We start from the raw sequence: 23,342 nt of genomic DNA, 5'->3' as shown, positions 1-23,342 counted from the left end.
GCCAGTTATGTCACCCAGATTGGCGTCACCAGAGCCCCACCCTACAGTCAGGCATGGGGTGGGTGCTCAACAGCGAGCATCTGGTGGCCAAGCCTTTCCCCACAGGGTCTGGCCCGGCACACCCCAAACGAGCAACGTGGAGCCATCGTTCAGTGGACCCACCACCCACAGGAAGATCCAAAGGGGCATGGCGCAGAAAGATCTGGGAGGAAGTCAAAGGCGTGGGCCTCCATGATCGGATCTCTGGACATGGAGACTAGCTCTGGGGACATGGAATCCTTCCTTGGTGGTGTCTCACCGGAAGGACGACCCAGGGAAGACCAAGGACACGCTGGAGCGACTACATGTCTCTCGGCTGGCCTGGGAAAGCCTTGGGGTCTCCCCGGAGGAGCTGGAGGAAGTGTCTGGTGTGAAGGAAGTCTGGGAGTCCCTGCTTAGACTGCTGCCCCTGCTTCCCAGCCCCAGATAAGCAGAAGAAAATGGATAGATGGATATTAATGAAGTATCGTATCAGTGCATCCCTACCAGTAATAAAGAATTACTCAAACATGTGTGAAACAAAAGAAGTCCAGGTATGTTTCTGAGAAGGTAACAACATTTTAACATGGCTTAAACCTCACAATAATCCGTTGAGTGTAATATAGCACCATTAAAACACCAGTGGTCATATAAAAAGGCGCTGTAGTACTCTTAGGCAGTAGACCCAGTCCGGGGGCAGCTCATGGGGACTGATCTTGTTTCCCTCCAGACGTAAGATCCGTAGACGAGAGTACGACGTGGGCCCCTCCCCTCTGCAGAAACTCGTCAGGTTAAACTCTGAAACGAGAAAAATAATGGGAAAATCTAAAAGTCATAGATGTAAATGTCATGTGTGGCATGACATTTGTAATGTGTGCACCAAAACTGTTTTTACAAGAACAAGTTCTCCTTTAGATGTAAATGCTTTGTGTTCTGTCAAAACCCCGAGAGGTCAAACATTTTTCTTTCTATGCACTCACTTCCTCTTAGCTCCAAAGTTACAAAAAACATTTTATCTTCCCTTTTTTAATGTAAATTGCATTAAGATTTTTTGATTTACTGATTTCATTAAGGAATTCCCAACACCAAACTTGAGATAGGGTGAAGATACACACTTTATTGTCCTGTGTATTTTACCCATCTAACAAAGTCACCTGGGCAACCTGGGCAAGAGCAGCAGGTGCCATGGTGGGTGTCATAATGCAGCGTCCGGGGACCCATCTCCAGATCTTGGCTAGTCTTGCTCAGGATTACCTTAGCCTGGGAGATTACTGTGCATGTTTTGGGTTGATGGGAAAACTGTAGTGCCCGGAGAAAACACACTGAGACACAGGGAGAACACTCAACGCCGCACAGAGTTGAACCTGGAATCTTCTTGCTGTGAGGTGACTCTTTTCCACATCCACTTGCATGTGAAAATAAGTATGGTACTGGAATTGAAAGCTGTGGTGTAGAATTTAATATATGTTCCTACTCTCACCATCACAACTTTTGATTCATGGCATGACATCAGATAATAGTGTTTTAAATTGGTTTCCTTCATAGGAGGTGAGGAGCCTGGGAAGAGCTTGGAGTATAGTCGCTGCACCTCCATATAAGGGAGGGTGTAGGAGCATAGGTATCACACAGGTAAACACAAGTATACTGGCAAACAAAGTCTTCAATAACGGAAAATGTCTTATAACAGGTCATGTTTAAAAGGACAGTTCAGAATTTTGGACATACAGCCTCATTTCCTAGTGAGCCAGAGTGTTGGAGACGTGTGGAGACACTTTTTTAAATATTCCATCCAGTCCTTGTATTTGCAGAGGTCGCTGGTGCTAGGCTAGTGCATGTCAATGGCCATAGTTATCCTGCCTCTAAAAACTTCTTACTCAGTCCACAAAACACCCGAAGAAAATCTATTATTACACCAGACTGTCCATGTAAATGTCCGTGTTGATAGAATAATGTTTGAAATAAAACTAACCTTGCATCGCATGAATCGTCACATGTTGAGGGACTATTTTCTCACATATCAAGTCCGCCGCTGCCAAGCTTTCTATCAGGAATTACAACTTGTTGCTGCTGCTCAGACATAAATCCTTCAAATGTATGGTTGGTTTTACTTCTAAAATTATTCTGTCAACACAGACATTCGCATCTAGCCTGATTCATCAGCCGGTTTTACTTTGTTTCACTTTGTACAAACTGTCTTAGATTTCGTTCGCTTGACGGTAGGAGGGTACTTTTTTATCATTTAACCAATCGCTGCTATTTGGTCATGATGTATGTAATGCACCGCTAACGGGGCTAACTAGTATATTAAGTTTTTCCCAAATAGAAGAAGAAGGTCAATAACGTCTTTCCCCTTGATGAAATTCACCACATTCTCTTTGTTCCGGCTTTAAATCCTCGATCTCTGGAATTGTTGACAACACAGAATATATGGCTCTTCGCTGATTGGCTGGTGCCCAAACAGTCTATTGTATTTTGATTCCTGACCTAGTTGCTGGAGAGAAATGAAATTGAGCGGAGGCACTAGGTGGCGCCAGTCTGGCTAATTCACATCAAATTTAGTGGCAGGATAACTATGGCCATTTACATGCACTAGCACCAGGGACCTCTGCAAATACAAGGACTGGATGGAATATTTTAAAAAGTGTCTCCACACGTCTCCCACACTCTGGCTCACTAGGAAATGAGGCCCTATGTTCAAAATTTAATATGGCAAATCAGACTGAAACACAACAAAGGAATATAAGGAATTTATTTAATGTGAACTAAAATATCTTCCAAAACTGGGAAATACTCTTAGTAGAAAATGGGTTCAGAATAAACTCAAACAGGTACTACAAACAGGGTAAAAAGCAGAATGCACAAAAAACAAACAACAGAATTCAATTTCAGAGTTTCAGATAAGGAGCTTGGGTGTCTGTTTTGACTGGTCTAAAATCTAGCCAAGACTGAATCAACAGGGGGAGTATATATAGACTAGCCTGGGATGATTAGGGAATGAGAGGCAGTTGTAGGAAAAGGAGGGAGGTAGCAAAAGGAGGACCAGAACAGATTGGGAAACAGAGCTGGACTGAGGAAAACGTGTAAACAAAAGGCAGAGCTGTGACAATAGGCTTGTAAATCTATAGAAATGGAAGGGAAGGTTTCAGCAGTGGTCATCTGGACACTATTTTTACAGTCAAGACATTTGAGCTCCCATCTAGAAGCCAGTTTTAGATCAGTGGAGAGGCGAGCCTTCTTGCAGAAACAGAGTCCAGATGAGCACTGTTAAAAGCTTCTCTCCACTGAACCACTCCTGTCTGAATGAGGGATTCCACACGAGTATAGGAGAGCAGCGTGAACACTATCTGTGGACCAGTCTGGGAGTCATTTTGTTTTATCTTCAGGCCAATCGATCTGTGTAAAAATCTGCAGAGGAGTCACTGAAACAAAAGGAGCAGATTCTGGTAAAGCCACATGTGAAAATCAGACTCTCTTATTTATGTTTTTCCCCAGAATGGCTTTGACAGCTGATGCTCATGAGCTGTGTGCACAGGAATGTGCTGCGCTCCTCTGGCCCTGAGCGCACATACACGTGCTCACACTCGCACACAAACACACACACGAACACACTCACACACACACGCTCCCACATACACACACACACACACACACGTGTTGGTTCCCATGCTTTTTGGGGACAAAACACTGACGTCCATTCTTGATGACATGAAGACTGATCCTTTTACCTTAACCACAGTCACTACTGCAAATGTGACTCTTGTGAACTTTGAGCCATGTTATAATGTTGTTATCTCATCAAAAACATACCAAGACTTGTGTTTTATATCATTCACACGTTTGATTAACCCTTTATTATTAGTCTACATCTCCAAAGCTCAAAATGCTCTGTTCCACCTTGTGATGCCAAGTGAACAGCTCCTTTTACCTTTAGTTCAGTAGAGATCGGCAATTCCAGGTCTGAAATAATACAAATGTTTCTAGTGAGTGAATGTGTGTGGAGTTTAAAAACACAATACAGCACTCACAAGGTGGAACAGTGTTTTCTGTTTGAGAGAAGTCAGACTAAATACACAGAGCTTGTGTGTTAAACATGTGTGAATGAAACAAAAAACTCCAGGTCTGTTTGTGATGAGGAAAACTACATTAGAACAGATCAGACAATAGAACCATATTGTTGATCTAATAATAAAGGCTTTAAAAAATTAGGGCCTGTTTTTGAATGACAGGTCCTCATAATGTGGACAAATCTTCATGTCAAAGCCTGATCTCGTCAGATCTCAGAAGCTGAGCAAGGCTGGGCCTGGTTAGTTCTTGGATGGGAGACCGATGGTAATTCCAGGTGCCACAGTGGGGCGCCTATGTCAAAACACTTTACCCACAGTGCCTAGGATGAAAGTGGAGTGTGTGTGTGAGTGTTGGTGATAGTCCAGTGAGGTTCATTTGGTCTTCCGATAATTAATGTTATTAGGTTCTTTTTTCAAGTTTGTTTCCATACAAGCTTCGACTGCTTACTAGCGCTTTTCCTCAAAGTGGTCACATGGGACTGTAAATTGGGACGAGGGGGCTTTTTTACTCTCACACTCCTGGGATACTGTCCTGAGAAAGTCGGACTGCAGATGGCGCTGTCGTCCTGCCTCCCCTAGTAGGAAGACAGCACACATCACAGCAACATCACGTGACTCTGAAGAAGAGCGCAGGGAGCAGTTGAAACTGTCAGGTATGAAAAAAAACTCTTGGTCTGAAAAACAAACCTAATAACATAGAGTGTTGGTGATGGATGGAGGATGCAGATTGACAGCCTTGCTTCTGTCAGTCTGTCCCAGGGCAGTTGTAACTTCAACAGTAATTTACCATCACCAAGTATGGAGTGAATGAATACTGCTCTGTAAAGCACTTTTGGAGTCTTGAAAGGTGCTGTATAAATTCAATGATTAAATTAAATGAATGAATGAATGTGAATGTATATACAGGATTTAGTCCCCACAATGTTACATACACACACACACACACACTTGCATTCTTAGACAGAAGAGAGAGTACTCATTTTATAACAGCCTCACCTCATCGTCTAAGGCTGCCCCTGACCTGGCTCTTACTGCAAAAGTAACACCATTAAAATGACTCCAGATGACTTGAGTTCATGACATAAACTGGACTTTCACATGTTTTGACTGGTAATTTGCATTTTATTTTTATATTCTGGATTTCTCCCTGTTTTATTACAACATTTGTCCATTTCAATCTATCAGCTGAAAACCAAAAATGTGCTTAAAAAGAAAGAAAAATCACACTGATATAACATAACAACCCCACAAGTTCAGTGCCCTAGGTCTAAGTAAATCAAATGTGTTGATGTTGGCAAGAAACTTTCAGACTATTAATGTTAGTCTGTATCTGTATTTGTTTTTTTGGTTTTTTTTACGCAACAGAGGTATAGTGGACGTGGTACGTGGGGGTACACTGTCCACCCACTTCTCCTGATGTGAGATTTAAAAAAATTACAAATATAAAAAAGCTACAACTTAAATGTCAAACAGGAGCTACTGGCAACTGTGAAAATCAACTGCATAGGCTCATGATATCTGCAGTACTGTCTAGAGCCCGACCGATATGGATTTTGTTGTGGCCGATATGAAACAGTGGGATTTGGAGCTGCCGATATAATCGCCGATATATTTAGTGATGTAAAAATTCACTGTAAATCTTGAATTATTTTTAAAAAAAAAACTTAGGTTTGGCTCTGGTGGATTTTAAACTGGGTTTATTTAGGCAACATTTATTGTTATTCTGCGTCTTTACATGATATGTCATAGGACTAAAGCAGGTCTAAAGCAGGTCTAAAGCAAGTCTAAAGGACTGAAAAAGGACTAAACCAGGACTAAAACAGATCTAAACCATGTGTAAAACAGGACTAAACCAGAACTGAACCAGAACTTAACCAGGACTGAGTGTCGGGACTCTGTCTCTATCTCTCTCCCTCTCTCGACCCCAAGATTAGTCCTGGTTTATTTATTTTATGCTGAATATATATATATATATATATATATATATATATATATATATTTTTTTTTTTTGAAAGTTTCGTTTTTAGTCGCTGCCGCTGTCAAACTACCAAGAGTCTGCACGTGGCGTGAAGAGAAAAAAGTGAGCGAAAGAGAAAACATGGCTCCCAATCCCAATGAGGATCAGGCTCACGTCGTTCGCTTCAAAGAGCCGGCTCTAAGAGCCGCTTCATTCACGACCGACCCATCACTACTAGCTAGTAAATAAACAATCGGTATTAGCCTTTAGCCGCTGCGGTAATTAATTATATACGCAAATTTAATTGTTTACACCTCTATTCACAGCTCAATTTACATATCAATGCAGGTGCAGTATCAAATATACGGCCAATATAGTCACTTTACAATAGACCAATAGAAAACAGCCTGTTTATGTGTGAGAGTTACAGCAGCTAATCGCTAACCGATCAGAGCGAACCAAAACTATCTAAATCGACATATTTCCAACACTCACCACTCACACAGGCTCCTCCTCACATCACAAGTCTGCACTAATAAATGTCCTTTTAATCCAGACTCAAACCGATTGCCCTTAAAAAGAATATAATCTCAGTGTTGAGCACGGCTGCAGGTGTAAACAAACGCACGTGACTCTGGGGGTGTGTTCAGGGACAGCATGGACACACACACAGACAAATGACTCCGCAGATAAATACTGAGGTGGAGCCACATATTAGGACATTTATCTGTCTGTAAATTGGATTAAATGAACATAATGTAGAGAATCAAAGCTTTATAATGAGGTATAACATGCCCATGTGAAATATCGGCCCCTATCAGCAAGTATATCGGCTGATAGCCGATATGGTCCCAGTTGCTCATATCGGCCAATAATATCGGCCAACTGATATATTGGTCGGGCTCTAGTACTGTCCTATAGTGACCTGAGACATGAGGGACCAGGACTGAACCAGGACTGAGTATCAGGACAGGCCTGGAGGTGTACCCAAAGCGACCGTCGGGTGACTGCAGGAGAAAGCACCAGTGCAGAGCTCTTTGCCTTACGGGGCTAAGCGCAGCAGTCGCCCGATCACACTTTGCAGACACCCTGCTACACGGGTTTGGAGTTCTCTCTCTCACTCTCAAGTCCAAAATTAGTCCTGGTTCAGTTCTGGTTTAGTCCTGTTTTAGTCCTGGTTTAATCCAGTTTTAATCCTGTTTTAGTCCTGGTTTAGACCTGGTTTAGCCCTGGTTTAGTCCTGGTTAATCCTGTTTCAGTCCTGTTTTAGTCCTGTTGTAGTCCTGGTTCTGTCCTGATTCAGTTCTGGTTTAGTCCTGTTCTAGTCCTGGTTTAGTCCTGGTTTAGTCCCGGTTTAGACCTGGGTTATTCCTCTTTTAGTCCTGGTTTAGTCCTGTTTTAGTCCTGTCCTGGTTTAATCCTGTTTTACTCCTGGTTCATGTGTTGTAGCGTATAATTTATGTTCTGTAGGTGATTATGAACAGCTTTAATGTTAATAATATGATTCTGCATCACTTTGAGTCAAAAAAACATCAAATATCACTGATTTTTACTAAGCTGGCACCTTTATGCTAGTTTGGGGGTGGTTCATCACATCAGTGACATCACAAATCGCCTACCCCCATTAAAAAAAAACTCACTACAACACTGGGCCTACATTTATATGATAAAGGTCTGAACAGAAGACGCAAAAGTGGCGTCGCATCTTCACTTTTTATTCAGCGTTTAGACGAGCATTTTCAGGAGGAAATTTGTGTGCATACGGTGACGCAAAAGTGTGTGGAATTCGATCAGGTATGCATGCCAGGCGGCTCGGTGCTGACACTTAGGTGGTGATGTATGTGACGTAAACATGTACGCGACGTGAGCAGATCTGACCAGACTTTTGTGTCTTTGGCAGTGTAGAGAGAAACACTACAGCGGAGCGTGTCTTCAGATTTTTGCGTTCTCGTGTAAACAGGCCCTTATTTCCTTATCACAAGAATACCTAAGAGTTGTGTTTTGTTGCTTTCACACATGTTAAACACACAAACCCTGCAGATTTAGGCAGAGTTCTGTTATGAAACACCTTTACTCAAACATGTGTGACTGAAACGAAACACAACTCCAGGTATATTTTCGATGAGGTAACAACATTCTAACATGGCTTAAAGCTCTCAAGAGTAAATGTTGCGTGATAGGACATTTAAGAACTTCAATAAAAATGTCTGATGGAAGACAGCGAGCTACATTTCTCTTTCTCTAATCTCCAGAAAATCCACAAGAACGAGCCTAAACCTGATCTCACAGCCTATTCTACTCATTTAACTCATTTATGGAGGTAGTCTTTTAACAGTGTAGTCACCCCTTTCACTGCCAGTACCTGGTGTTTTACTTAGTGTTGGAGGAAGTACATAGACTTTACAGGGTTCTGTTTCTCCTGGCACCTGGCACCTGTCTCATGGCACCTGTCAGAAGTGTAGAGTGTGATGGTAAAGTTTGCCTCTCTGAAGACAACAGCAGCTGTCTTTTCTGAGCTGGTGCGGATCATGTTAACGCACACAGAACGTGGGACTGTGTGAGCACCAAGATTTAGAGTAGAATGATGGAGAGTGGCTCGCTTTCACTTCGTTTGTGCCATTAAAAGCGCCATATCTGATTTTTACTGTTTTTAAAATGTGAAAAACAGAATTGACTCATTTCAAATGGTTCCTTACTTTCCTAATGCATTCTGAGCATCAAAATTATTCACTGTGATGAGTTTATGAGCGCTTTAGTAATTCTAACAACAACTAGCATGCTAACCACACATTTCATGATTCTTAGACCAGGGGTTTTCAAATAGGGTGAATGTGAGCCTGCCCTCAGAGTAGACATCCAAGTTCTGGGTTAGACCTGGTTTTAGTCCTGGTTTAGTCCTGGTTTTAGCTCTGGTTTGGAGGCGTGGCCCACGCAGCGTACGCATGAACACACGCCCACGCGGCGTTTACAAGGCAAGAAAGGTGACGCCCCAATCCATGAGTAGGTTGTCAGGCATAATTTTACAGCCAAGTACACACACAATTACCTATATCAATACTGCTGCAGTGTACAGATGTGGATTGTTTTTTCTTCCCGTGTTTGTTGTACCTCCCCAGTGACTCTTTGGCACCCCCCAGGGGAGGCAGGCCTCACCTATTGAAAACTGCTGTCTTAAACAATAAAACACTTTGGAGAAAGTGCACAAAGGTTTCAGTTCTACTCTTGCTTGCTTGCTGCTGTTGCACTGCTATTCATTATTTTGTTTCAGTACCTTCAGAGGCCATCACAGTAATACTCACATCTAGCATGCTAACCACGCACTTCATGATTCTTGGACGACATCAATCAAGTAAATCAATCAATCAAACTTTATTTGTATAGCACTTTTCATACATTTGAAATGTAGCACAAAGTGCTTCACATGCAACAGAAAAATGACAATCATTAAAAACAACAGCAACAGCTCACAGAAGCCAAAGCAGAGACTTCAGTCCTGGGGTGATGTGCTCTCTCATCCTGGTCCTCGTCAGCTCTGTGCTGCAGAGTTTTGGAGGAGCTGCAGTGGAGCTGTAATTTTCTTTGGAAGACCAGAAAGGAGAGCATTACAGTAATCAACACGATTTGTAATAAAAGCATGTATCAGAGTCTCTGCACTGACTTGAGAGAGAAGTGGTCTGACTCTGGCAATATTTTTTAAATGATAAAAACCAGATTTAGTGATGGAGCTGATGTGTGGCTCAAAGCTAAGCTCACTATCAAGAATAACTCCTAAACGTCAGACCCTCTCAGAATAAAACACTTTACAGACAGTGCGCAAAGGTTTCATTTCTACCATTGCTTACTGCTAATGCACTGCTATTTAGTATTTTGCACCAGAAGAAATGCGACTGCTGCTCTGATGCTTCATCGTCAATAGAGCAAAAGGGAAACACTGCTCGCACTTTTGGCACGTCAGCTCCTAAACCTCAATATATCTCACTTTACACTCAACTCTAGCAAGAATTTTTAGAAAGATTCGTTTTCAGAGGCAAATTCGCCGTTTGTGTGTAAAAGATGGGATCAAACGAAGGGAAATGTCTCCATTCCGTCCTTGGTGGAAGGAAACATTTTTATGCAACACACTTGACATATTTGCCGTTTTGATCATTAAAATTGATGTATTTCACATAAATGCATTTGGTTGGTTTGGCAATACTATGAGCCATGTATTGAGTATTGTATCATATTGTGAGTAGAGAAGAAGGTAGAAATGGTAGAAAGTAAAAAAAACAAATAAATAAAAATGACCTAAAGGCCCCTCTTTAACTTCACCCAGAAAGGCCCCATCAGTAAAAGAACCCTGGACCTTATTGCACAGTAAGTTACTTGTGACAGAGTTGAAATCAGGACATAATCGCAATAATAAAACCACATTTTGGCTGAATTAAGAAAAATGTTTCTCTAAAGGAGCATCCAACACAACAAGTGGAAGCAGACGATTCTCTGTGTACGTGATACCGACCTCAATGAGAAAGGGAAAAGAAATACATCAAATCAAGAGTTGTTGTTTTTTTTAAGCTGCACTGTGTAACTTTTCTGATGGACGACCTGCCACCTGCTGTCACCAAGAACTTACTGCTTCACCTGAAATGTTACACTGTGTGGTTTTAAACTTGTCTTCTTTACATTTAGTCAATTACACTTTTTTTTTGTTACTTAAAGGTGTATTTTGTGACTTTTCTGGTGGAGGGTCCATCAAATGCTTGTCTCCATGGAGATATTATTGATTTGTCTGGAATGTTCCACAGTGTTTTATCTTTATGGAGACCAATCCATGCCACGTTTCAGTGTCAGCTCTGTGGAGAGGAACAGTCAGAATAGTCTTTGTAGATATTTTTGAGCTATAAAACCACCTGTAATTGAATAAATGTAAGGTAGCACTGTTTAATGTCATACTGTGGAACATTCCAGGCAGAGCAGTTACATATCCATAGAAACAAGAAGGGAACAAGCAGTTAACCCCCAACCAAACGTTACTTAGTGCACCTTAAGAAGAAATACCTTAAGAGTGCAGTCGCCTCTCCACAGATCTTTGGTAATGCTATTCTCTGAAACATTCCAGACAAGGCAATAGCATTTCCCTGGAGACAAGCAGATGTGGGACCCTCCACCAGAAAAGTTACACAGTACACCTTTGGGACAACTGTTAAAGGTCCTATAATACGCAAAATGTATGGTGGAATGCTTTCACCTCCTCAAAAACATACTTGTGTTGTGTTTTGTTTCGTTTACACCTGTTTGAGTAAGCTTTTATTATTAGTTTGTCTACATCTTCAAAGCTTAAAATGCTCTGTTCCACCTTGTGATGTTATTCAGTAGTTTTCAAATTAAAAGCTACTTTTTACCTCTGTTGTTGTGTTTTCTTGTGTGTTAAACATGTGTAAATGAAACTAAACACAACTATGTTTTGGTAGGTAGGTTTTGAGTAGGAAACAACATTATAACAGAACAGGAAAAAAGATGGTTGTTATGGTGGTTGTTGTGGTTGCTATGGTGGTGGTTATGGTGGTTGTTAGGGTAGTTGCTATGGTGGTTGTTAGAGTGATATTGCTATGATGGTTGTCATGGTTGTTATGGTGGTTGTCATGGTGGTGTTTATGGTGGTTACTAAGGTGGTTGTTATGGTGGTTATGATGGTTGCTATGATGGTTGTCATTGTTGTTGTTATGGTGGTTGTGATGGTTGCTATGGTGATGGTTGTTATTGTGCTTGCTATGGTGGTTGTCATGTTTTTTGTCATGGTGGTTACAATGGTGGTTGTTATGGTGGTTATGATGGTTGCTATGGTGGTTATGGTGGTTGCTAGGGTGGTTGTTATGGTGGTTATGATGGTTGCTATGGTGGTTGCTATGGTGGTTATTGTGGTTGTTATTGTGGTTGTCATGGTGGTTGCTATGGAGGTAGTTATGGTGGTTGCTGTGGTGTTGTCATGGTGGTTGTTATGGTGTTTATGGTGGTTGCTATGGTTGTTGTTATGGTGGTTGCTATGGTGTTTGTCATGCTGGTTGTTATGGTGGGTGCTATGATGGTTGCTATGATGATTGTCATTGTGGTTGTTGTGATGGTTTTCATGGTATGGTGGTTGCTATGGTAGTATGCATAACAACCATCACAGCAAACACCATACCATGACAACCACCATGACAGCTATCATAGCAACCACCATAATTACCATAGCAACCACCATGACAACCACCATAGCAACTACCACAGCAACCACCATAACAATCACCACCCTAACAACCACCATAACCACCACCATAGCAACCACCATAACAACCCCCATAGCAACCACCATACAATGACACCCACCATAGCAACCACCACAACTACCACCATAACAACCACCATAGCAACCACCATAGCAACCACCACAGCAACCACCATAAGAACCACCATAGCAACCACCATACCATGAGAAACACCATGACAACCTCCATAGTAACCACCATAGCAACCACCTTAACTACCACCATAGCAAACACCATGACATCCACAAGAACAATCACCATAGCAGCCACATAACAACCACCATAGCAACCACCATAACAACCACTCTAGCAACCATTATAACAACCACCATAGCAACCACCATGACAACCACCATAGCAACCACCATACCATGACAATCACCATGACAATCACCATAGGAACCACTATAACAACCACCATAGCAACTACCATAGCAACCACCATAAGAACCACCATACCATGAGAAACACCATGACAACCTCCATAGTTACCACCATAACAACCACCATAGCAACCACCATAAACATCACAACAACCACCATGACAACCACCATAGCAACCACCATAACTACCACCATAGCAACCACCATGACAACCACCATAGCAACCACAATAACAACCACCACCGTAGCAACCAACATAACCACCATAGCAACTATCATAACCACCACAACAACCACCAGAAGAACCACCATAGCAACCACCATAACAACCACCATGACAACCATCATAGCAATCACCACAACAACCATCACCATAACTACCACCATAGCAACCACCTTATCAACCATCATAAACACCATGACAATCACCATAACTACCACCAGAGCAACCACCATGACAACCATCATAACCACCATAACAACCACCATACCGTGACAACCACCATGACAACCACCATGACAGCCACCATGACATTGTTATGGTATGGTGGTTGTCATGGTGGTTGTCACGGTATGGTGGTTGTTATGGTGGTTATGATGGTTGCTATGGTGGTTGTCATGGTGGTTGCTCTGGTGGTAGTTATGGTGATTGTCATGGTGTTTATGATGGTTAATAAGGTGGTTGCTATGGTGGTAGTTATGGTGATGGTTGTTGTGGTGATTGCTATGATATGGTATGGTGGTTGCTGTGGTGGTTGTTATGCATACCACTATAACAACTACCTTAGCAACTACCATAGCAACCACCATAACAACCACCGTAGCAACCATCATAACAACCGCCATGACAATCACCACAGCAACCACCATAACTACCACCATGACAACCACCATAGCAACCACCATGACAACCACCATAGCAACCACCAAAACAACCACCACCATAGTAACCATCATAAACACCATAACAACCACCATAACAACCACCTTAGCAACCACCATGACAACCATCTTAGAAACCACCATAACAACCACCGCCATAACTAGCACCATAGCAATCACCTTAGCAACCATTGTAACCACAATGACAACCACCATAACAACCAACATGACAACAATTACAGCAATCACCATAACAGTCATCACTATAACAGTCAACATAACAACCACCAGAGCAACCACCATAGCAACCACCATAGCACCCACCATAACAACAACCATAACAACTACCATAGCAACTGCCATAACAACCACCAACATAACAGCCACCATAACAAACATAATGACAAACACCACAGCAACCACCATCGCAACCACCATATAACCACCACCATAACAACCACCATAGCAACCACCATGACAACCAACATAGCAAGCACCATAGCAACCACCATAACAACCACCACCATAGCAACCGGCATAACCACCATAACAACCACCATTGCAACTACCATAACAACCACCAAAGCAACCATCTCAGCAACCACCATAACCACCATGACAACCATCACAGCAACCGCCATGACAACCACCATAGCAACCACAATAACAACCACCATAGCAACTACCATAGCAACTGCCATAACAACCACCAACATAACAGCCACCATAACAAACATAACAAACATAATGACAAACACCACAGCAACCACCATCGCAACCACCATATAACCACCACCATAACAACCACCATGGCAACCACCATAACAACCACCACCATAGCAACCGGCATAACCACCATAACAACCACCATAGCAACTACCATAACAACCACCAAAGCAACCATCTCAGCAACCACCATAACCACCATGACAACCATCACAGCAACCGCCATGACAACCACCATAGCAACCACAATAACAACCACCATAGCAACCACCATAGCAACTATCATAACAACCATAATGACAACCATCATAGCAACCACCATAACAACCACCATAGCAACCACGATAACAACCACCATAGCAACCGCCACTACAACCACCATGACAACCACCATAACCACCATAACAACCAAAATCCTTGACATTGACAATAAGGGACATGCTCGACCTCAATGACACCAATAGAAAAATATGTCTACTACAACATATAAAAAATGTGGAGGGGTTTTCTTTTTTTTTTCCACACAGATTTACCTAGAGGTTGACTTACCCCAAAATGTTAACAGGAAGCTCAAACCAATAGCAAGTTTAAGTATTTCTTATGGTTGGATATCTGCCTATTTCAGCTTGTTAAAATAATTGAAAATAAGTGCAGATGATCCAACCTCCTGATGTTCAAAAAGTTCAGTTCAGATGGACGTGTCACAGTTTCCATTGGGAGAGTCTCTTTGTATCCGAGTGGACAGTCAAGTATTTGGACAGTTGTTTTTGGAATGACCACCACCCACCACTGACCTACATCTGAGACTGCAGAAACAAACCAGAACTAGCTGTGTGTTAAAGTTGGACTAGGCATTATTTCACTTAAGAACACACTTAAGATCATATATATATATATATATATATATATATATATATATATATATATATATAATTCATGACCTCACAGTAAGGAATTCCATAACTGTTACCTTGCAGCCATCTCATATATTGGTCCAAAACTCCTCTAATGTACACAAAAAATATTATAACATAATAATATTATAATATTGGTGGAGGGGCTCTTCTTGCTTATTTTCGTGAAAATGCTGTTCCTTAGGCTATAATATTAGAAAAAAATGTTTCTTGCGTGTAAATTGTGCAGCTGGAATTCACAGGTGCAAATGCAAGGAACAGCAATATAAAAGTGAAAAAATGCATAGCACACTCAAATGGCCAATGTCCTAAAGCTTTTTTATTTTTATTTTTAAATAATGTTTCAGCAAAAGCCTTTATCAGATAATTTTTCTTGCTTTAGACCACAGGAATGTTCAGGTTCCTGCGTTACCGAAAACAGACAAAAAACTTTTAAAATAGCCTAAAAAATAACAACTAATTTCAGGAGCCTGTGTTTAATACGAGGGTTCATAGTTCTGTTTAGGAAAGTATAAATGGTTTACACTTGTACTATAGAAACAAGTATAAAAAAAAAGTACTAATATGTAAGGATGAAAAGTATAATTTCAAAATAGCACATGGCTCATATGTGGTCAGTACTTTAACAGTGTAGTGACAACTTATGCATGAATTCTATTTGCGCAACAATTACATTTAAATAAACTTTTTTTTTTTTCTGATTTTAAGTAATATTTCCTAGTATATAAACTTTAAAATACAGCCATGCATTTCACCATATGACCAATCACTATAGTTTCCTTTCATAGTCCTGGGGTATACAAGAAATAAGTTCCATATGGGGAAAAAAAGGATTCTCTTTCCTCCCTCAATCTGCAGCCCTCCTCCTCACTCAGAGCAGCAGAACCATCAGCCTCCTCAGTCTCTCCATTTTCTCCTCATCACATTTTTACTGTTCGCAATTAGAAAATCACAAAGGCTGACATTATTAAAGCCCCAGTATGTCACTGTAGCTAAGAAAGACTAAAATAAAAGCATTCATTTTGGTTGCTTATAGAGCCTTACTCTGAGTGAGCTTGCATTTCCACAAACCTGACTCTTCTTTGGCCTGGAGGAGAGGTCTTCTTGTTTATTTTCATGGAAATGTTGTTCCTTGAGCTATAATATTCTAGCCTGATTCACTTCATGGGAACCGTTTGGTCCCTTTTTGCATTAGGATTCATTCGCTCGATGGTAGGTGGATATTTTTTTTTATTTAATCAGTCGCTGCTATTTGGTCGTGATGTATGTAATGTGCCAAATCCCATAGGAAGAAGGGCAATAAAGTCTTTTCCCATGATAAAATTGTAAAAACATTCTCTTTGTTCCGGCTTTAAATCCTTGATCTTGGGAATCGTTGCCAACACAGAATGTCTGTCTTCGTCTACATCCATCTTGACCACTTTGTTTACTGTTGTGCTGTTCCACAAAAGGGACCCAGACAGACGCTTGAGTTTGACGTCATGGTTTCACAGCTCTTCTCTGATTGGCCGGTGCACTTCCCGGGTTCTTGCAAACCGTCTAGTGTATTCTGATTCCTGACCTATTCTCTGGAGAGAAGTGAAATTGAGCGGCGGCACTCGGTGTCACCAGCCTGGGTAATAATATTCCACAGAATGGCATAAATCTTATATATCTCTATGGAGAATGTTCAGAAGCATGGCTTTAGCTTTCTGTTTCTCTGGAATCCTACAGGTGATGTGCCAACTGCAGAAAGTTACACACTGAACCTTTAAGTAACATAATTTCATCTGCAAACAATACATCTTGTACATCTGTAAAACAAGACCTTTGCAAACTGTTCTGAAGTCCATGTGGTTTAAGAGTAAGCACTTCATATTTCTCTCTCAAATCTGAAAGCTCCTGACAGCTTTGAAAGTTGACCAGCATCTCAATTCTAATTACAATTCCAACATTTGTCCATTCAAAAATCAGCCCTTTGCTTTGACTATAACAGTCTGACCTTCTGAAATACACTTTTGCTTGTGTGTCTGGTGAACATTGTGTCACAAGGTGCTCCCTCACTCCATAGATATCCCACTGTAAGATTTATATTATAAATACTTCCATTCTTTCTCATCAAAGCTGTCCGTCAAATCTCCTGGCCTGGTCTGGAGCTTCAAACAGCAGACACAAGCTAGTTTAAATAGAACAACGTGTGCCTCTCCACCACATCTGGCTCTGCGCCCTCTCTCCAGATGTTTTCAGACCACGTTCCTCCTTTAAAATCCCACTTGCCTCACCGTCTCACCGTCTCACTCCCATCCTCTGTGTGCGAAGGCTCCAGGGCTGTATTTTCCAGCCTGACGTCCACACATGGAGCTCCACAGTGGGGTTTAAGTGTGGCTCCTGTGCTCTGCCTCAGCCTCACTCTGGTATAATGAGGCTCAGTAAAAGGCTGGTGGTCAGACACATGTGGAGGAGACACAGCAGGTAGTCTGGGGCTGGATATGTGTTAAAATTCCAGTTGCCACTTTGGGATTTGGGCCAAACTGTGTGAAACTATAATAACATGGAACACTGGTGTGAAAGGTCATAAAGTCAGCCTCTCAGTTTAAGTCCCCCGTTTATTTTTATAGAGCCACGTTCAGGCAAAGTGTCTGGCTCAAGGATACAATGACTGGCATCAAACCACTAACATTGGTGAATTGAATGCATTGCACAGGTGTGACTATGCCTCCACAATCCAGGCTCTCACCCAGGCTCTGGTATAAGACAGACTTGTAGGTGAGGCTGCTTTATTTGTGCTTGTAGGTACATTTGTTTTACAGTTTGGTCCCATGTTTCACATTTCATTCATTTACACTCTACACTATAGTCTATAGGCGCATATATAAACGCATCACATTGGGGTGTTACATTGCTCCAGTGCACAATGGTTTTGTTCTACACATACTGAATCACACTTGGCTAAAATTCATAACAAATATTAAATATATAAAAACGAGTTACCAGGACTTTAAAGACAAGGAAATAAAAATTATAAATAAATAGACCACAACTTATTGATTAATGCAATAGCAGCTGGAATGAAGCTCCTTTTTAAAATGATTTGTTTTAGAAATAATAGTTTTAAACCAACTCAGACGTGTATCTACTCACTCCACATCCATAGAATAAAAGAATGTGTGTCTCACTGAAGGACACACTGCCAGTATGAAGAAAGTGCAGCTGGGATTCCTGGAAACTAAACTCTATGGTACTGCTTTCGCGATGCAATAAAAAGTCTTTTCTGTTTGAAATCAGATCTGATATTGTGCACCAGAGCTGCACTGCAAAATCACTTATAATATGATACTGCTTGATGCAATGTTTATATCACAAGAAAAGAAATATTGCTGCTAAGTGGGAACATCAGAGATTTACCATTTTGTAAATTTGCCGTGTTTTAAATTGAGAGAAATTGCATTTCTGTGCTGTACTTAGAGCAGTGTTTGTTCTGTTGGCAGCCCTGTGTGTCTCTCACCTTGGATGTGGTTGGCTTCCAGGTAGAGATACTGCAGACTGCTGGGCACAGTGGGGGTGCTCCTCAGATGGTTGTAGGACAGGTCCAGCTCGATGAGGCTGGAGAGGTTGAAGGAGTGTGGGTGGAGGTTGGGGCTGTGAAGGGAGCAGTGCCCCAGACGCAGGTACTTGAGGTCGGGGTACGAGCTGAAGCTGTCCTGGTCCACAGAGGACAGGCTGTTATTGGACAGGTACAGCTGCTGCACTGAGGGGGGCAGGTGCTTTGGGACAGACTTAAACAGGTTTCCACTTAGGTCCAGAAGGTTCAGGCTCAACAGACCTGGAACACAAAACAGACAATATACCAGTAGAACTTTAAAGAATATTTTAAAGGTGCACTTTGTAACCTTTCTGGTGGAAAGTCCTAAGTTAATAATAAGTAAGATGATCTGTTTTGTTCACTCACATTATTATACATCATATACCTTTTCAAATCGGCTTCAGCTTCCTGTTATATGAAACATTTTGCCTTATAATATAATATTTAGTTTTAAATTGTTAATCGCTGTACCAATGGTCCTGCTTTTTCCTGATTGTGGACCCATGGATTATTCTCATACCTGAGAAGTCCTTCTCTGACACGGTCTTGAGCCTGTTCCCCTGAAGCAGCAGTACACTGAGTCTGTGCAGTGAGGAGAGGGCACTGGCTCCGATGCTGCTGATCCGGTTATGAGCCAGTCTGAGCTGCCGGAGGCCCCCAGGCAGACCCCCGGGGACGGACTTCAGACGGTTGTGGTTGGCAAACAGGTACCACAGCTCGGTCTGGTTCTGGAGCAGGTCCTGGTCCAGGGATTTGAGGAGGTTATGGTCCAGAATGAGCCAGCGTAGACCAGTGACGTTAGAGAAGAGAGAGGAGGGGAGGGATGAGATGTTGTTCCCCTGAGACAAAAGAAAATATATTGATTATTTATACAAAGACTGTCAGTGGAGCAGTGTGGAAAAAGTAGCAGGTGCCATATGTAACTTTTCTGGTGGATTTACTAATTTGTCTGAGGCTTTATTAGACTTCAATCTGAGCTTCATTTTAACACAGTCTGACCAAAAAGAACTGAGCTAGTTGGATCTACAACAGGCAAACTGATTATTACTGTTAAACAAGTGACATTTCTGTGCAAAAGCTGACCAAAACTATTTGAATCAGCTGTCTGTGTAGTCTTTGTGGAGCATTCATTCACAGCCCTTGCGTTCGGTGGAAGTTCGACGTGTAGTAACTATTTGGCCGAGGTGCATATCGTACATTGAATGTGTGTGGCACGGTAAACACTTCAAGTTTTCTGATTGGCTCTCATGTGCATTAAGGAGCTCTCTGATTGGCTTTCATGCACGTTGGGGATCTGTGCGGCACTTCCACGAAGAACTGATGCAGAACTATAAACCTGCTTTAACACAGTGCCACACAGAGGCCACTAGCGAAGCGTGTGCCAAGTAATCCAGGAAGGCTTTGGTGAAGCACGTATCGAGGCTTGTATCGGTGACGTATGTGGTGACGTTCGAAGTCTCGCGAACCGCCCGTACCGCGTGACTGGTTTAGGAAGTGGTTTGCGGATTTGGTGCACAATATGAAACATAAGGGCCAGAGAAATGCAATGGATTCTCCTAAAATATTTTGTGGTTTTGAGTTACTGTGAGTTTGAGATTCTTTTTCCTTTTTTTTTTTTTTTTTTGCAATGGAGCCAGCAAGAAAAAGATTATTTTCCACTGTTTGAGAACATTTTGAGCTGATATCTCCTAATAAGGTTTTTAATTATAATGATGTCATTAAATAAACAATATTACTAAATACACAAATTTGACAACAAGTGTTTCCCCTGGTCTAATATATTTCTTGTAAAAAAAAAAAATTTTAAAAAAATCAGGTGAAGTGTCTACTTTTTCTGTTAACCTGACCATTATATCATGAACACAGACTTCATGTTAATTAATTCACAATTTATGTTGATATCATAAAAAATTTAATCATTCATTTATTCAGTATAAATCTTTCCATCAGAACCACGATGATCATGTCGATTGTATTATTATCAATCTGCCTGTTATACATTTTTTGGCCACTTGATGGTGTAGTGGAGCAAATGAAGCACCTTGAAGCATTGGCTCAAGAGTCGAGCAAATAGATGGAATGCTTCAGTGCTTCATGGGGCTTCATCACTAGCGGCCACAAAGCCTCAGAATGGCTCTTACAGAAATTACACAAAAATATGTTTTAAGCATTAAAGTATTAAAGTAATTTATAACATAGATCCTCAGTAAAAAACCTTCTTCCCTCACTGTTGCCACATGGAAGTGAACATACTAACTCCAGCCAGAAGGAGTCAGTAGGAGAACATAGTTTTATAGTGGATTCTTTTACTGTTAGTTCAGATTTCACATCACAAGTCTGCGCCCCCTACCTGCAGAAACACGTACTGCGTCCGGTCCGGCAGTGTGTCTGGAGCTTTCAGGAGCTCGTGGTGGTCACAGTAGAGCGCGGTGGGCCACTGTATGGGACACTCACACTGGGCGGGGCAGGGCTGGGGGCTGTTGGCTCTGAACCAGGACAGGTCTAAGCTCCGCCCCTGCAGACTCATCACGCTGGGCTCTCCCAAAAAACGGTTAATCCAAAGAGGAACGCCGCCGTAGTCCATGTCCTCTGATGTGGTGCTCCAGACTGGACCCAGGAGGGACAGGAGGAACGAGAGACAGAGCCAGGACCACATGATACAGCCTGAAGAAAGATTCGAAACATTTAAAATAGTTTGACAAATAGGCAGATTTCTGCTTCCTGTTATATGGTGTCGTCTTGAAGATCGTCTTGGACCATTTAAAAGATGATAGAATATTTTTGTTTTGAATTGTTAATTTCTATGGCATCCTTTATTCTTCTTCATCCTTCAGAAACTCCTGGATATGACAGATTTGAGGAAATATGTAGGATACTGCTGATATGAAAGACTTAAAAGGTTTAGGGCCTGTTTATGAGAACGCTTATGGGTAAAAACGACAAAATAATAAAATATTTAGTCAGAAGTGCCTTTCATTTAGACCAGGGGTGCTCACACTTTTTCAGCATGCGAGCTATTTACAAAATGACCAACTGTCAAAATGAATGCTACCTAATACAAAGCCGAGCAAACTGCACTGAAATGCTGTGCCCCTTTTTTTGGACCAACAGCAGCGGCCGTAATGAAATATGATCGCACTTGTTGAGTGTCAGACCTTGAGTGAGAGACAAGACCGAGTCCAAACGCGATCGAGTCTGAGACGAGTACTAAGACACGGCGATCTACCCACATGACCTTGGCGATCGACTGGTAGATCACTATCGACGTATTGAGCACCTCTGATTTGATTGACAGTGACAGCGTTTTTGGAGCTTAAAAATGCAAAAATTTGAAACTACCCTCCAGAGTGGAAAAGTTGAATACACTCAGCCGTTGTGTTTCCGTCTACACTGCCCAAGACTCAAAACTCTGGTCAGATCTGCTCACAGACGTACATGTTTACGTCACATACCTCACCACCAAGCGTCATCTCCGAGTTCAATTCCACACTCTTTTGCATCACCATATGCACGCTGATTTCCTCCTGAAAACCCTTGTTTAGATGCAGAATAAAAACGCAACACCACTTTCGTGTCTTCTTTTCAGACCATCATCGTATAAACGTAGCCTATGTGCACAATGGAACTTTTCTGGTCTCCATGGAGATGTTACATAGCCTGATTCATCAGCCGGTTTCAATTCATAGAAACCATCTGACTTTGCAGTGTTAGAATTCATTCGCTCGACAGTAAGCGGGTACTTTTTATCATTTAACCAATTGCTGCTATTTGGTCGTGATGTATGTAATGCACCGCTGACAGGGCTAACTGGTATATTAATTTTTTTCCAAATCCCGTAGTTAGAAGGACATTAACGTCTTTCCCCTTGATAAAATTCACCCAACATTCTCTTTACACAGGTGTGGTATAGGATTTTGACCCCACGGTGAGGTGACCCCGGGGTCAACATACTATATAGTATTTTGACCCCGGGGTCAGAATCCTATTATGGTATGTTGACCCCCCCATAGAATATTGACCCCCCTATTAAAATCTATCTTTTACTAAAAAAAAAAACTTGAATTCTATAGAAAAACTTTGAATATTAATACTATATCTGCAAATTAAAACATATTGACATCTTTAAAAGTGTTTTTTGAAGAACTCGGATGCATTTTTGTGTCGATTATAACTTTTGAATGTTAAAAATGACTTAGTTGTTTAAACACATATTTTACTGAAAATGAGATCAGTAGTTATTAATGAGTTAGGTAAACAAAGTGATGTATAAGGATTTGGAATCTTGTTAAAATAGACAGGGCTAATCAATTGAGTAGTTAGATAGAGGATACCTATGTCTATAGTAATCTGACCCCCCCAATATGTTTATTATAACACAACATGACTAAATTCTAGGTCGTTATTCTTAAAAACCATTGCCTAAATTGACATTATGATGAAGGATTATCTGAACATAACAAACTAAAAACCATAGCAATGTAAAATACAATATAAAAAGTGACAAGATTGCTCTGTATATGCAATTTTAACAATACGTTACATTTA

At 41.4% G+C, this 23,342-nt stretch overlaps 1 protein-coding gene across 1 annotated transcript; it reads right to left on the bottom strand.

Moving 5' to 3' along the window:
- Positions 1 to 664: 664 nt before the first annotated feature.
- On the bottom strand, positions 665 to 21,453 carry zgc:113307 (uncharacterized protein LOC553753 homolog). Its single transcript, XM_020936976.2, has 4 exons — positions 21,148 to 21,453; positions 19,318 to 19,636; positions 18,720 to 19,037; positions 665 to 816 (listed from the first exon to the last, which is right to left on the bottom strand). The coding sequence occupies exons 1-4, from the start codon at positions 21,451 to 21,453 to the stop codon at positions 665 to 667; spliced, it is 1,095 nt and encodes a 364-aa protein (XP_020792635.2).
- Between the last annotated feature and the right edge of the window lie 1,889 nt (positions 21,454 to 23,342).

This window comes from Boleophthalmus pectinirostris, unplaced genomic scaffold (assembly GCF_026225935.1).
Source record: "Boleophthalmus pectinirostris isolate CB_2022bp ecotype Guang Dong unplaced genomic scaffold, ASM2622593v1 HiC_scaffold_3, whole genome shotgun sequence".
Lineage (NCBI taxonomy): Eukaryota > Metazoa > Chordata > Actinopteri > Gobiiformes > Gobiidae > Boleophthalmus > Boleophthalmus pectinirostris.
Note: the sequence above shows the minus strand (reverse complement) of the source record. Positions and strands in the feature narration are given on the sequence as shown.